Below are 14,618 nucleotides of genomic sequence, written 5' to 3'. Positions count from 1 at the left end.
GATGGAATTAAGGTTGCTAACCAGTTGACTTAAAATACGGAGCTGATCCTGGATTATCTGCAGGGTCCAAAGTAATAACAAAGATATTTTAAGGTGAAAGAAGGAGGTAGAAAAGAAGAACCAGAGGCAGAGCAGTGTAAGAAAGACTCAAGCTGACAGTGCTGGCTTTGAAAATGGAAGAGGGCCATGAACCAAGATATGTGAGCAGCTTCTGGAAGCTGAAGAAAGCAAGAAAACAGATCCTCCCCCAGAGCTTCCAGAAAGAGCACAGCTCTGCCAGCACCTTGATTTTAGCCCAGTGAAACCTAATATTATAGACTTGGCCTCCAGAACTGTGTGGTAATCGACTTGTGTTGTTCAAAGCCACAAAGTACGTGGTAAGTTGTTACAGCAGCAACAGGAAAATAATACCCCAGAGAATTAGAAAAAAGTGCATGTGTGTGTATAAACACACACACACACACACACACACACACACACACTCTCTGCTCCCTTTGGCCTTACCATACTATTTGTCAACTTGTCACTGACTCTTCACTGTAAATTCCATAAGGGTAAGTTCATGGCCATACAAGCAGGGTCAAGGACCACAACTGCTTGTAGAGAGTTCTTAACATTTCTCTTGTTGCTGAAATTTGGTTTTACTGTTAAATCTAAGTTTACTGGCTTCCCTGGTGGTTCAGCCTGCCAGTGCAGGAGACTCAGGTTTGATCCCTAGGTTGGGAAGGTTCCCTGCAGAAGAAAATGGCAACCCACTCCAATAGTCTTGCCTGGGAAATCCCATGGACAGAGGAGCCTGACAGGCTACATACAGTCCATGTAGTCAGTCACAAAACAGTTGGACATGACTTAGCAACTAAAATGACAACACATCTAAGCTTTAATTTCAACTCTGCTGTTTCTTAAGAGAACATAGTTGACCCTTGGGCAACTCTGGGGATTGGTTCTGGGACCCACCATGGATACTAAAACCTCAGATGTTCTCCTTTCCAGATGCCTTTATGGAGGCAGATAGTCTGCTTGCCATAATGAGGTTCTGCATCTGCAGACTCAACCATCTGAGGATCCTGTAATAATGTGTGTTAGGTGCTCAGTCATGTTTGACTCTTTGTAACACCATGGATTGTAGCTCACCAGGCTCCTCTGTCCAGGGAATTCTCCAGGCCAGAATACTGGAATGAGTAGCCATTCCCTTTTCCAGGGGATCTTCCTGACTCAGGGATCAAACACAGGTCTCCCACATTGCAGGTAGATTCTTTACCATCTGAGCCACCAGGGAAGCCCTGTAATAATTGGTATTTACTTTAAAAAAAAAAGTCCTCCTAAGTGGATTTGTTGTTCAGTCACTAAGTCATGTCCTAAGTGGATTGGCATAGACCAAATCCTTGTTGTTCAAGGGTCAACTGCATTGTATAAATAAAAATGAATTAAAGTAAACCAAAGGGTGCTTTGAGGGAAAAAGACATTCTGATTTAATATGTCACCCAAAGAGCCTGACTTAAAGGATGAAGGGTATTCAGTCTCCCTAGTCAGTATATGTGCCAGAGACTGGACACCAGGTGGAACAAGTTGAGAATTTATTGTCAGTGTGCATTTCACCCATTGTCTTTGCATCTATTGACAGGAACACATTTGTTTCTTTGCCATGTGTCTTGTCTGCTCCTTACCACAAACGTAAGGATAAGAACTGTAGCCCCAAAGAACTATTTTATTTCAGAGCCTCCAAAAAGTATGTCCTACAGAGTATGTCCATTAGAAATAAAGAATATTAGGATTTCCCCGGTGGTTCAGTGCTTAAGACCCTATGCTTCCACTGCAGGGGGCATGGGATTCATCCCTGGTTGGGGAAGTTCTGCAGGCTGCAAGGTGCAGCCAACAAAAAAAAAAAAAGAGAAAAAGAAATCAACTTTAAGGAGTTCTCTGGCAATCCAGTAGGTTCAATCCCTGGTCATGGAACTAAGATACTGCCAGCAGCATGCCAAAAAAAAAAAGGTAGAATAAAACTGTTTTAATAACATTTTCAAGGATTAAATTCTATACTATTTCATTTCTAGTATTATTTTAAAAATTGTGTATAAACAACTTTGACAGGTGTGCATAAACATACCAATCTAACACAAAGATAATCAAATATTCAAATAGATATTCAAATAAGATAGCATGGCCAACTTCCTAGTTTGTCTGGCCACCAAACACGAGGAGAAGCAGTAAATGTCAATTCCACGTGGAAGCTTTACTAGACGAGGTGCAATTTGCCATGAGTCTTCCCAGTTAGAGTGGCCTTGAAAGCACATGTCAATCAGGAATCTCCATCAGGCCAGGTCTTTGGGTCACTTGTATAAGCAGAGGCTCCTCTCCAGCTCATATTAACCAGACAGTGTGAACAAGCAATAAACCTTGGCTGGTTTACGCCAAGAGATCCGGAGTTATTTGATACTAGAGTAATCTCTGGGCATTCTTCGGCTTAAGAGATGTGAAGAGAAATAATGACTGTCAAAAAAATATTCTACCCTATGAATCCAATGGGTTTCTTTAGTTCACAAATTTTCAGTGCCTTTTCTAGGAGAATACATATTGTGAGTCACAAAGAAGACGTGCTGGTTAATTTTATGTGTCAACCTCACTGGATCATGAGATGTCTGGGTACTTGACTAAACCTGATTTCTGGATGTGTTTCCAGAAGACTCGGGAAGACAGTTTGGCCCCTGCTAACAGCTCTCTTTATTCTAAAAGTCTCGGGACTCCTGTGGCGGTCCAGAAGTTAAGACTTCATGTTCCCAGTGCAGGGAGCTCAGGTTCAATCCCTGGTCAGGGAACTAGACCCCATAGACTGCAGCTAAAAGCTTGCATGCCTCAACTAAGACCCCACATGCCACAGCTAAGACTCAGTACGGCCAAATAAACAATTCAATAATAATAATAATAATAAATAAAGTCTCTAGAAACTGTCAGACCACCAAGCTTATGTTTGGTGTCAGACCACCAAGCTTAATGTTTCTATTGATGTAGAATCTAGAATAGAAACAGGTGATAAATAGCGTCTTCTTATTTTTACACACACAATTGGCATTGAAAATATCCTTGATCATCAGTATTTTGAAACATAAGCAGTTATACGTAAATGAGTACATTTATAAACTACTCTAACCATGTATACCCAAGACAAATGAGGAAACCATTAAGACTGCTTTCAGTCAACATAAAACCTGAGCCGTGGTCTCCCACTGTTAATCTTCATAATACTTCAGTGAACTCAATAATTTCGTTTAGAAATCTTTGCATGTTTTATTATTATTTTTCCTGATCATAAATGAATACCTGTTCATGGTTTTTAATAATAAGTAATAAATACACTAGGAAAAGAAGAAAAAAAACAGTTTTAATTATATTTCCCAATAGCCTCTCATTGCCCTTCTCCTCTTGTGCTCTTCCACAGGCTGTAGACACAATTTTGAATTTTTTTTCACTTAACATTAAAACAAAAGCATTTCCCCATTTTAATCTTGATTCTCAGTGGGCTTCATTTTTAAGGGTCTATCATACCCAATTGTGTGATTTATAGCATCATTTATGGGATATACATCCTCATTCAGGATGTTTGAAAATGTTATTTTTTAGTGTTATGCCCCTTGTTTTTTTAAGGATTTTAGGATTTGTAGCAACTTTAGAATTAATTTCTGAAACACATATTCCACTGGGAATTGTAGAAAGAGAGAAGCCAGAAAAATACCAGAAAATCATTGCTGGAAAATAAAATGTTCTGGGTGGTTACGAGAGAGGAACCAGGACACAGGCTCAGAGTGAGTAGGGACATGGGTGTGTGTAATGCATGCTTGAGAGGTAGGCTTTGCCATGATGTACCGTGGAAGCCATGTGGACGCAGGGCTGGACTGTGACGGAAATGTGGGCAAATCATGGGGAATGACAATAGACTAGAAATGGAGCCATAACATGGGCAGGTTGGATGCAGAGTTAGCTCTGACCTCCACCTGGAGTGAGATGATGTGAGTAACGTGGACTGTGTAGGGTTCTCAAAGAAACCTATTCCTGTTGCAGTGGTGTGTGTCCTTTTCTCTCATTTTGACCTGTCCTGAAATCAGGGCTGATTGATATAGAGAATTTTGCAATATCACACACAGACTGTGTCCATATGTCAAACATTAGAGCCTAAGAATAAAATTGATGTAATGCGAATAAGTTAATAATGCCCTGCAGGGCAGTTACATGAATTTTGGTCACTACAATAATGTGTCTGAAGTGAGAGCTCCTTAGTTCAGTGATGATCAATGGGAGACCCAATGCCTGAATTTCAGCAACGACATGAGAATTACCAAATATGATGCTTCGTTGCAAAGATTTATTCTGATTCAGCATGTTTCCATTCACATGGGTGTGTTGCCACACACATTCTGGTCATGCTGCTGCTGCTGCTGCTAAGTCACTTCAGTCGTGTCCAACTCTGTGCAACCCCATAGATGGCAGCCCACCAGGCTCCCCTGTCCCTGGGATTCTCCAGGCAAGAACACTGGAGTGGGTTGTATTTCCTTCTCCAATGCATGAAAGTGAAAAGGGAAAGTGAAGTTGCTCAGTCATGTCCGACTCCTAGCAACCCCATGGACTGCAGCCTACCAGGCTCCTCCATCCATGGGATTTTCCAGGCAAGAGTACTGGAGTGGGGTGCCAGTACTGATTCTGGTCATAGTATTCTTTATTTAAAGAATGGTAAAGAGGGTCCTACGTGATGAGCTGACATACGTTTTCCCCTGTTTGGGGGCAGTAAGGCGACTTACTTAGCCTTTCAGGGATGTGTCCTTATACTCCCAACTATTATCACATCAGACCTTCCTGTAGTCTAACAGTTTAAACTCACATGATCATAGCAATGGCCATACAACCAGCCTTAATATCATATCAAATATATAACTCTCTAGCATACTCCATAATGTTTTCTTTCTCTCTTTTTGGTTTCATTTACATGCAGTAAAATTCATTCTTAGAGATGTACAGTTCAATGACTTTAACAATCTTGTTTCTTTGTATTCATTTATGTATTTTTGGTTGTGCTGGGTCTTCATTGCTATATATGGGCTTTCTCTAGTTGTCTCCAGCAAGGACTACTCTTCGTTGTAAGGGCTTCTCAGTGTGGTGGCTTCTCTTCTTGCAGCACACAGGCTGTAGAGTGCAGACTTGGTAGTTGTGGCGCACAGGCTTAGCTTCCCTGAGGCATGTGGGATCTCCCCAGACCAGGGATTAACCCATGTCCTCTGCATTGGCAGATGGATTCTTAACCACTGGACCACCAGCAAAGTTCCCAGTTCAACAACTTTTGATATATACATACAGTTATGGACCACCATCACAGTCAAGACACAGGAAGTTCCATTAGCTCCCCGAATTCCTTCAATCTTCCCCTTTGCAGACCACCCCTCCTTCTCGCTTCTAATGCCTGGCAACCTTTTCTATGTGTGCATGCTCAGCCACTCAGTTGTGTCTGACTCTTCAACCCTATGGACTGTAGCCTTCCAGGCTTCTCTGTTCATGGGATTCTCCAGGCAAGAATACTGGAGTGGGTTGCCATATCCTCCTCCAGGGAATCCTCCTGACGCAGGGATCAAACCCATGTCTCCCACATCTCCTGCACTGTAGGTGGATGAGCCACTGGGGAAGCCCAACTATTTTTGCAAAGACTTGTTTTTGTAAGGTATGCTTTACTTTTACTAAAACAATTAAAAGGGTAAGTGATCACTTCCACCAGTATTTGTGGACCTAGAAGAGTTTCTCAACTTGCAGATCTTTGGGTTCAAATCTCAAGAGATCCAGGAGCTGGCCTTTCTGCAGGGCTGGCGTTAAACCCTGTTCCTTTTCAACTAGTCTGAGAGTTGCCTGGCTGAGGTCCCTAACAGAGCAACACCAGTGTTTAAAGTATTCAATGCCTATCTGTGCATCACAATTTGCTTATCTACCTCAAATCCTCATATAACTTAACCCAGAATCAAAACTACTTTTAATCTATTTTAGTGTTTCATTATACAGATACACCTTGATTGATACACTAATATGTTTTCTGAAGATGTATTTAAACTGAATTTTGAAAATGAAATATTTTTAAAGGGAGCACTTTCAATAAGATCTAGAATTAGTCTTTTATCTCTCTTCCTCAAAAATCCATGCTTGTGTCTCTAGATGGTGTCCTTCAGGGCACTGCTGAGCTCAGCTTGTCAGGAATGTTGGCAACTCTTTCCATCAACACAACTCACAGATACAATTCTCTACACACAACAGGTAAAGTTTGAATGCTCACATCTCAACCAGCTGGCTTCAGTGTGCCAGTGTGTTTTTCTTGCTTTCAGAACAATTTCAAGACAATTTCCTACATTTCTCCCAGAATGCTACAGCTGCTGCACGGATTCTTCCTGCCAAGAGCCTGGAAGCCTCTTCCATCACACACACTTCCAGCTTCTTGAAAGAATTTTGCAGATTAAGCAACAGGCGCCTAATGCTCATTCTACTCAACTAGCCATAGAGCAGATCTGTTTCCCATTTCTGGTTGGAGTTTCAAGGACTTCCTCTTTTCTAATTGCTTCCTCCAGGGCTGTGTGTTGTAGGGACCACTGCCTCCTCCCAGCTCATATCAGGACTCGATAGCTATTGCATTTTGTCACATGAAAGTCTGAGTCAACTGGGAGAAGCTGAGGGATGCTGGTTGCATCTGTCAGGCCAGCCCATCAGTTTGAGAGCCATCATGAATTGTTTCTAGAGTAAGTAAGCCTTCCAGCTTAATTACCCCTGATGACTCAGTAAGAGAAGTACTTGGCAGAGTAAGCTTTCTGCCCTAAAGAGTGTGTGTGCGCGCACGTGCGTGCATGTGTGCATATATGTATGTGTGTATGTATGTTCATGTATGTGTATGTATATATAAGTGTACAAGTAGTAAAACACTAACTCTGGCAATTATTAATTCTCAAAGGTGCAGATTATCACTGAGCTTTCACCTTTTTTTTTCCACTTACAATTGAATTCACCAGAGTCCAGATTTCTGCTGTCTGAGTTCTATCACATTTCTGTTATTTCCTCTGTCATTTACTGGAGGTAGCTGTGCCCTCCATTTGCCTCTGCTTTGATATTGAACAAAAACTGATTTCTTTCTGAGGAAGTTAGAAAAGCAAGGCTTATGTGACCAATATGTTTCCCAACCCTCACATGAGAAAAAGGGCACACCCAATACTATCAAAATACAACCCTGTACCCATCACAGCACCAGATGCTTTAAGCTGCTTCTTATTGTGGCTCCCTCAGCACAAAATAAAACAGACTCCTGCCTGCCCCCTCCAACAAAGGCTTCCGGTCTCCAAGCTACAACACAATTCTGACAAAAATCTTAGCTTCCTAGAGCTTTGAAATATCCTAACAAAATTGCCTTCCATTTTAAGCTTTAAATATATATATATAAGATGCTAAATTAAGGTCAGGCAAATTCTGGTAGTCTTTCTCAGATGACTCCCAAATCTCAATGGTACCTCCCACTTCCTCTTGTTTCTTCTTTAAGTGGGTCTCTAATTGGGAGCGTTCCCAGCTGTATTACTAATGCTGTGATGATGATCAGTTATTAGCTCATGCTATTATCTTTCTCCTCAAAATGTTTCATTTGAGTATTTAAAACAATCAAATATTTGTGTTCTATGCCTTTGTTACCATTGTTGCAATTTGCCTTCTTATCACTGCAAAGATGGAGTATCTGTCTCATTCACCCCTCTTCTAGCTGGGGAGCTGGGATTCAGGGCTTTTTCTGTAATCCACACATGGGTTTGGAAAATGTAGGAAGTAGAAAAACAATGAACCTTGGAATAGATTTAGAAAGGAAAGGCATGAATTTGGCAGATGCGATGTTTTACATTTAAGACGTGGGGCACAGTTTAGGACCAAAAAGGAAAGAAATCAATTTGGGGGTGGGGAAATTTTATTCTAGTGAAGTAAGGGGGAAAGACAGGAGGGAGAAGAGAGAAGGGGATTTTTGGAGCCACTTGATTTTGCACAGAGCAGGAAAATTATCTACTCTTTGCACTTTGCACCTCCCCCACCACCATATGCTTCCCGAAAGTTTCCTTTTTCCATACTTGAAAGGACCACAGATTTTAATAGTATTCATGCATTTGAAGTGTTAGGCGATTCCCAGCTTCCTCTGTTTTTGCATTTATGATGAGAAGTAGTTTTTTTTTTTAATCCCAGTTACAGGATAAAGTACAAATAAAATCAATGACTATTTAATGAAAAAAATTTCAAACTCAAAGGCAGACTTTACAAAAAAACAGGCAGTTGACCTTAAATAAACTAAAGTTCAAGATCACAACCATATTCAGGGACTAAATTATAGGCCAGTCTCCTCCAGTGTCTAGGCTGAGAGAGTTTAGTAGGTTACCACAGCGAATATTAATTTGTAGACACCCCAGGGGCCTGAACAAGTTGAAACTACATCATTAAAAGGTCAAATTTACTCAGAATGTCTTGAATTCAGATGTAATAGTAAAAGCAGACAGGGTGGAAGACAGAGACAGTCAGGATTCTCTGTACAAAGGAATATTTGCAATGTGATATTTATTGATGCCTGACACCACACGCTGTTACGTGCATGTCAATTTGTGGGTGTCCAGCACTTGGAGCTGCTACTTTGTCAAGCAGAGGAATTTTCTTCCTCTGGGGGGGAGGGGGTTGGTGCACGTTGGACGCGCACGCTGCTGCTCATGGCCAGAGAGTAAGACAGGAGACAGTGGATGGGGACTCTGAGGGGACATATATTGCACAAGCCATCATTCCCACTCTGACAATGGCTACCTCTGTGAACTCTGGCTTCCATAACCCTGTACCCAAACCGTTTCACCTTTCAGATCTTCTCTGGAGGATCACTTTAACTGGAACGTGTGAAGGTAACTTCAGGTGGGAAACTGGGGGAAGGGTGAGGAAGATGAGCAGTGCCTCAGCTCCACAGGATCTGACCTTGAACTTGCAGTCTGTTAGGACCAGTCCTGCATCTACTGTTTACCACTGTGTGACCTTGGATGTATCTTTTAACACCTTTGATGTCTGCCTCCTTACTCATGAAACAGGATTTACATGGTTGTTTCACTGTATGGATTAGAAATAGTGTGGATAAGTGACAGGCACATAGTAGGTGATGAATAAATGCACTGCATCTAATGCTGACTGCAACACCCAGAGTCAGAATGCCTATTTCTGCCTTCTATCTTTGGTTCCAAGATCATATTCTGCCCACAAAACTGACACTCGGACTAGAAACAGCTCTGTGGGCTCCTGCTGTCCCCCCTTTCACAGTTTTGCAGCAAATGGCATTCACTGGCAGTTCCACCGTCTTAGGGTTCACGGATAAAGTCACTGGTAGAAATGATGTATAGTGTACTGGCTCCCACTCAGTAGCAAACCCCTGAGCCACAATCCTCTGATTCCTCTTCCCCTACCCATTCTCAGGCCATTCCCAGGAGCAGCCAAGGTTCCTGGGCCCACAGTACCCTCTGATGGCTAACACAAGGAACTTCCTTTGCTCCATCATTCTTAATCTTCGCTCTTGGAAACTCCCATAGGCTTTCACAGGTCACTGCTTTGTGCATTCCATCACAGACCATTCATTTCTTACTAATGTTGTGTGGCCTCCTCTGCCTTGCTATTTTTTTTTTTAATTTCTTGCTCAAATATTTCAGAAACACTTATCTACCTCCCTGTTTCTTTCCCTCACTTTGTTCCACTAACAAATTCTCAAATTGCAGCGATTATGGTTGCGAATATAAGATAGTAAGATGCATACATCTCTCAAGAAAAAAAAAAAAAAAAAAAACTCCATCCATTTAGAAGTAAAATAAGACATCATGTAGAACCAACAACATTAATCTCAAAAACCCTTTGAGATGTTCCGATGTCTTCCGGAGAACCTGCCCAGAAGGTGCCATCTACCCTGTCTTCAAGGAATGCTGATCTTTTCTCAACACTCTTACTATTTTCCTATTGATTTAATTGCCAGAAACATACTAGATTGTCCCCTCTTCTTTCATTGCAAATACAATTCAGCTAGAGTAAGGGTTAAGTGCATTCCTGTGGGTTATTCTGGAAATCAAAGCACAATCTTTCAACATTAGTTTTCTGTGGGAAACTGAATTCGAAGATCCAAACAGTTACTTTAAAATGAACTTTTGGAAAATGTTACCTGCTGTCATGTAACATCACAACTTTGGGGATGGGAGTGGTCAGTTTTTAAAAATTCATACTCATGTCTGTATACTCTGGTTTTCATCTGTTCATCTGTGACATCTGGGATTAATATTTAGGTCTTCAGGTGTGACTTACCTGAACAGACATTGATTCTTCCTTTATCAAAGGAAAAATGTACTAACCAGATCCTGATTTGATGTGTTGACATGTTATGGGAATATTCTAGAAAGTTATTAAATTCATGCCCATGACTATAGATTGATTCTTGGTAAAAACACATCACATGTCTCCAAATGCTAACACTAAATTTAAATTCAAATAATGCCCAAAATTTATGTTTTTATTTATCAAGGCTTACACTTAAAATACTTTAAAAATAAAATATTTGACATGTATTAGTAAAATACCATTAATTTTATGCTTAATTTTTCTGATTCATGAAATTTATTTTAAAATTAAGCTAGAAGTCAGTATTTAGAAGCATCTAAAGTCCTGATTCAATCACTAACTGAAAGATTTCTTTCACAAATGAATATCAAGTGGTTTAATTTTTCCAGTTTCTAATAGTTAAACTTTAAAGTAAAAGCTTATGAAAAGTGGTATGAAATAACTGAATTATTTAATTAAATGGTAAAAGAGCTACTGTGACCATATATAGACACATATGAAAAACATAATTTAAAAGTGCATTTATAAAATATCTCCTAATTTGGTCATATTTCAAGGTAATGCTTGCATAGGACTTTTCTCTGTGACATAATTTCCACATTCTTAGAATGGAAATTATTTTCTCCTTTAAAATAAAAAATGCAAATCAGTTAAAGTAACAGGTAAATATCCATCCAATTTCATCAAAATTCTGTGAAAACTGACATTCTACGTAAATTCTAGATATATACTAATATAACAATAATGAAGAATGATGTCATATAATAGTTCCACGGTGCAAAAGGTATTTTAATTGATTGTTCATCAAAGAACATTGAGTTGACATGTTCACATTTTTCTGAAAAGAGATATTTGCTTTCCAATAACATATACCTTTTGAATTCATAAAGTTTTGGAGGTACAAATTAAAACATTCAGCGTTAATGTTTTTGAAAGCATTAAGTTTAGATTATTTTCTCAAGACCCAAGGAGAAAACACCAGAGGAAACATAACCAGCCTGAATTGTTTAAAATGTATTTTCCCTTTAATTAAATAAGAAACATCTGTCTAGGGATTTTGGAAATGAATGTAATCCATCCACACTCTGCCTGTACTAGTTTGCATCCAGTGTCCAATATTTTGAAAGAAAATGCTTTCTTTCTGTAAAGAATTAAATAGCAACATGGAGTGATGTCTGGGTCTGCAGCAGCTGACTCTTGCCTCCCGAGTTTGGGCACTGGAAATTCTAAGGCTATGTCTTTTTCCAGATTTGTTCTTGGGAAATAACCAAATTCTCTCCAGAATCAAGATCAGGGAGTAACATTTGTGTTCTCCAAACCATCCACTCACCCAGAACACCCTTATCTCAGAATAGTAAGGAAACTGCAGTGACCAGGGTGCATTCAAATACCCAAGCTCAAAATACTGTTCCCTCTCTGGGGTGCACTTAACATCTTCCTCCCCTTCACTTGGGCTTTAAAAAGCTGATTTCTCTCCGAACCTGCACCGCCCTCAACACCGACCCATCAGACAGGCCAAATTCTACAAAGTGGGGACTTGACTCCCGGAGGGCTCTGGCACTCCAGAACCAACAGTTGAGAATGACAAATATCACTTACTGGTGTTGTCAAATGGTATCTGCCTGCACTGCGCAGACCCCTCGGCGGGCCAAGGACAGTAGTAGACTGCTCCCCCTTCCACGATGTCTGGCTGGCTGGTGTTGGCTTTGGGCGCCCCCACCAAGACACTCGCCCTGAGAAGAGATTGGACAAAATCACTCTTGGAATCGGAAACGTACTCATGATGGAGACAGACTGTCAAACTAGATTTCCTCTTGGAAATCTACGGGCGTCTGAAACCTGGTTTGGAAGAGGGTGCAAATATTCCTAATTCTTCTCTAGGTGGAGCTATGTATACAGTGAGTTGAGAGATTGCTGGGGGCCGGGGGGGGGTGGGGGGTGCAGTGAGAATTAGCAAAGGACAGAGCCCAGCTGCTTATAGCAGACAGCACTTGAGCCCAGACGCTTAATTGTTACAGGCTATGTATAAACAGACCGTGTTGTGGTCCTTGTTTTAACTGGCCTGAGTCTGTTCGGTCCTGTGTTTCCCCTTTGCACGATGCTCCAGTCTTTGTCCCTGGAGCTCCCCAGGACTTTCGGATCCGAGGCAAGTGACATGTCCCTGGTTCAAAGTTCACAAGGACATTCAGCGTGGAAGGGGAGGGTAGAGGCTGGTGGCGGGGAACCGGACGGGACCCCAAGTGGGCAGCGGGATGGACGCTCGGGATCGCCTGCCAGCAGGCTGCGGGGACAGGCCTGGGTCCCCCGGCAGAGGGGCAGGGACCCCACCTGGGGCGACTTACGTGCGAGCGGCAGGTATGTGGAAGTCCACCGCGTAGCCGAAGTAGCTGCCTTCGGGTCCGCTGTACACCGTGAGCTTGTCCACGTCCAAGTTGAACGCCTGCGAGGCGGGGGACCACAGCATCCCCAGAGCGGCCGAGAAGCAGCAGAGGGGCGCGAGCGGCGGTGCCCGGCTGACCCGGGGACCGCGGCGGGGCCGGGCAGACATCGCCCTCCGGCCGGGTGGTGCTCACCGGGCAGTGCGAGCCGAGGACCCCGGCTGGGAAACGGCGGGCGTGGCGGCGGGCGGTCCGGGGAGCCCCGGTCCCGGGTCAGTGCGCGCGACGCGTCCGCGGTGACAGCCCCGGGCGCTCCTCCGCGTGTCCCCTGCGGTCTGCTTGGCCGCCGGATCCCGCGGCTGGGGGCTGGCGGAGGGGATGCGAGCCCTCCTCTGGCGGCGGGAGGGGGCCCCGGTGCGCTCGGGGCGCCTCCTAGTGGCCGGCCCGCACACTGCGGGCCGGAGCCGGTAACTCACCGACAGTCCTCGCCCCCGCGGGCGGCCGGGGCCAGGCGCCTGTTTCAGTGGGTTGGCTTTCTACTGCAATTGCATCTTAAGAACTATCTGAGCCTCCCGCTTGCCAATTCAAGCCATTGGCTTTGGAAGCAATCCCCCCCGCCCCAAAAGCCGCTCCGCCCGCCTCTGCTCAGCGTCGGGCGAGGCTTTGCTCTGGTTTCTCCCAAATGGATGATGTGAAAGCGTACCCCACCGCGAGGGAAGAGGCCAGACAAAGCCGAGATCTTGGCATTACCTCTGCAGCCTAAAGATCCGAATAAAAGTTTAAATCCAATAATCCTCTCTTCCCCCACCTCCACTTCCCTGCAGAGGTAACTAATAAAGCAATCCTGGAGATTTTATTTAGGTCTTTCTCAGAGACACATGGAGCGGGTTACATGCCTTGGTCCTAAATTTCTGTGACCTTGTTTAATTGTGGTGAGGACTAACAAAATTGGGAATGTTGGAATTTACAGTTTACCCACAGCAGGCGTAGGGGGTATAGGTTGGAATCTGTCTGCAGGAGTTCAAACGTCAGTTCCAATCCATGGGTGTTATTGATCTCTTTCTGTGTCTTCTGCTTGGGAGAGGGAGTAAAAGATCAGTGGGGGAAAAGGCAAAGGAGAAGTGTGGTACCAGAAGCCTTTTCATAACGTGCAGTCTTCCAGGGAAACAGAATTAACAGGGAAAGAGAGCAATTAAGGGTTAAACAGGATGCCGCTGGGTTTAAATGAAAATGAAGACTAGAGAGGAGAGAGGGGACTAGGGTCCACAGCATTTTAATGAGATTCGTTGGTAATTTAAGCAGAAATTTGAATAGGAGGCATGGCTTTGGACATTGTGGACAGAGTGTTGAGGCAAAGTATTAAAAACACAGAGGCCAAGATGATAGGGTTGTGCAAGGGATTTGAATAAAAATGTGGGTTGGGGAGGAGTGGAAGGAAAGGATGGACCTCCTAAGAAAGGATCTTAATAACAAGAACAGTTACTGAGGCAAAGGTAGTGGGTTCTACAGGGATTCTGGAAGTTTAGTGGAGGATGTGTGTGTTGGGGCAAGAGGTCAATTGTCAGAAGGAAGAGAAAGCCAAGTGGCTGTTGCCCAAACGCACAGAGTGATGAGGGCTCTGCCATGATAAACAGATGGAAGGGAAATGAAACCCGAAATGTTAATTAACAGGAAAAGGGCCAGCAGACTGATGGCAGAATGAAGTGAAGGATAAACCCAAGGTGAGTCTACAGGTATCAATTTAGAAGAGGAGAATCACAGACAGTAGCAATGGGGCAAGGAGAACAGAATGGGAGGAACATAGTGAGTTAGGTTCTGGACCTGTTGAATCTGTTACTAGTGTGGGATCCCCAAGAA

General features: G+C 43.0%; 1 protein-coding gene and 1 long non-coding RNA gene across 4 annotated transcripts in view; one reads left to right on the top strand and one right to left on the bottom strand.

Moving 5' to 3' along the window:
• The window catches only part of ITGA8 (integrin subunit alpha 8), a 188,970-nt gene extending 175,895 nt beyond the window's left edge, over positions 1-13,075 (bottom strand). The window contains exons 1-2 of the mRNA XM_005910374.3: positions 12,726-13,075; positions 11,983-12,116 (exon numbers count right to left, since the gene is read on the bottom strand). Coding sequence (XP_005910436.2) covers positions 11,983-12,116; positions 12,726-12,931 — 340 coding nt within the window. The 5' untranslated portion in view covers positions 12,932-13,075. The remainder of the gene's footprint in view (positions 1-11,982; positions 12,117-12,725) is intronic.
• LOC138990473 (uncharacterized) overlaps positions 12,386-14,618 on the top strand; it is a 129,548-nt gene continuing 127,315 nt past the window's right edge. For all 3 annotated transcript variants that reach the window (XR_011466626.1, XR_011466625.1, XR_011466624.1), the window contains exon 1: positions 12,386-12,529. This is a non-coding gene — a long non-coding RNA (uncharacterized lncRNA). The remainder of the gene's footprint in view (positions 12,530-14,618) is intronic.

The sequence above is a fragment of the Bos mutus genome, chromosome 13, assembly GCF_027580195.1.
Source record: "Bos mutus isolate GX-2022 chromosome 13, NWIPB_WYAK_1.1, whole genome shotgun sequence".
In the NCBI taxonomy this organism is placed as follows: domain Eukaryota; kingdom Metazoa; phylum Chordata; class Mammalia; order Artiodactyla; family Bovidae; genus Bos; species Bos mutus.
The sequence above is the reverse complement of the archived record's forward strand: the minus strand, read 5'-3'. Positions and strand labels throughout refer to the sequence as shown.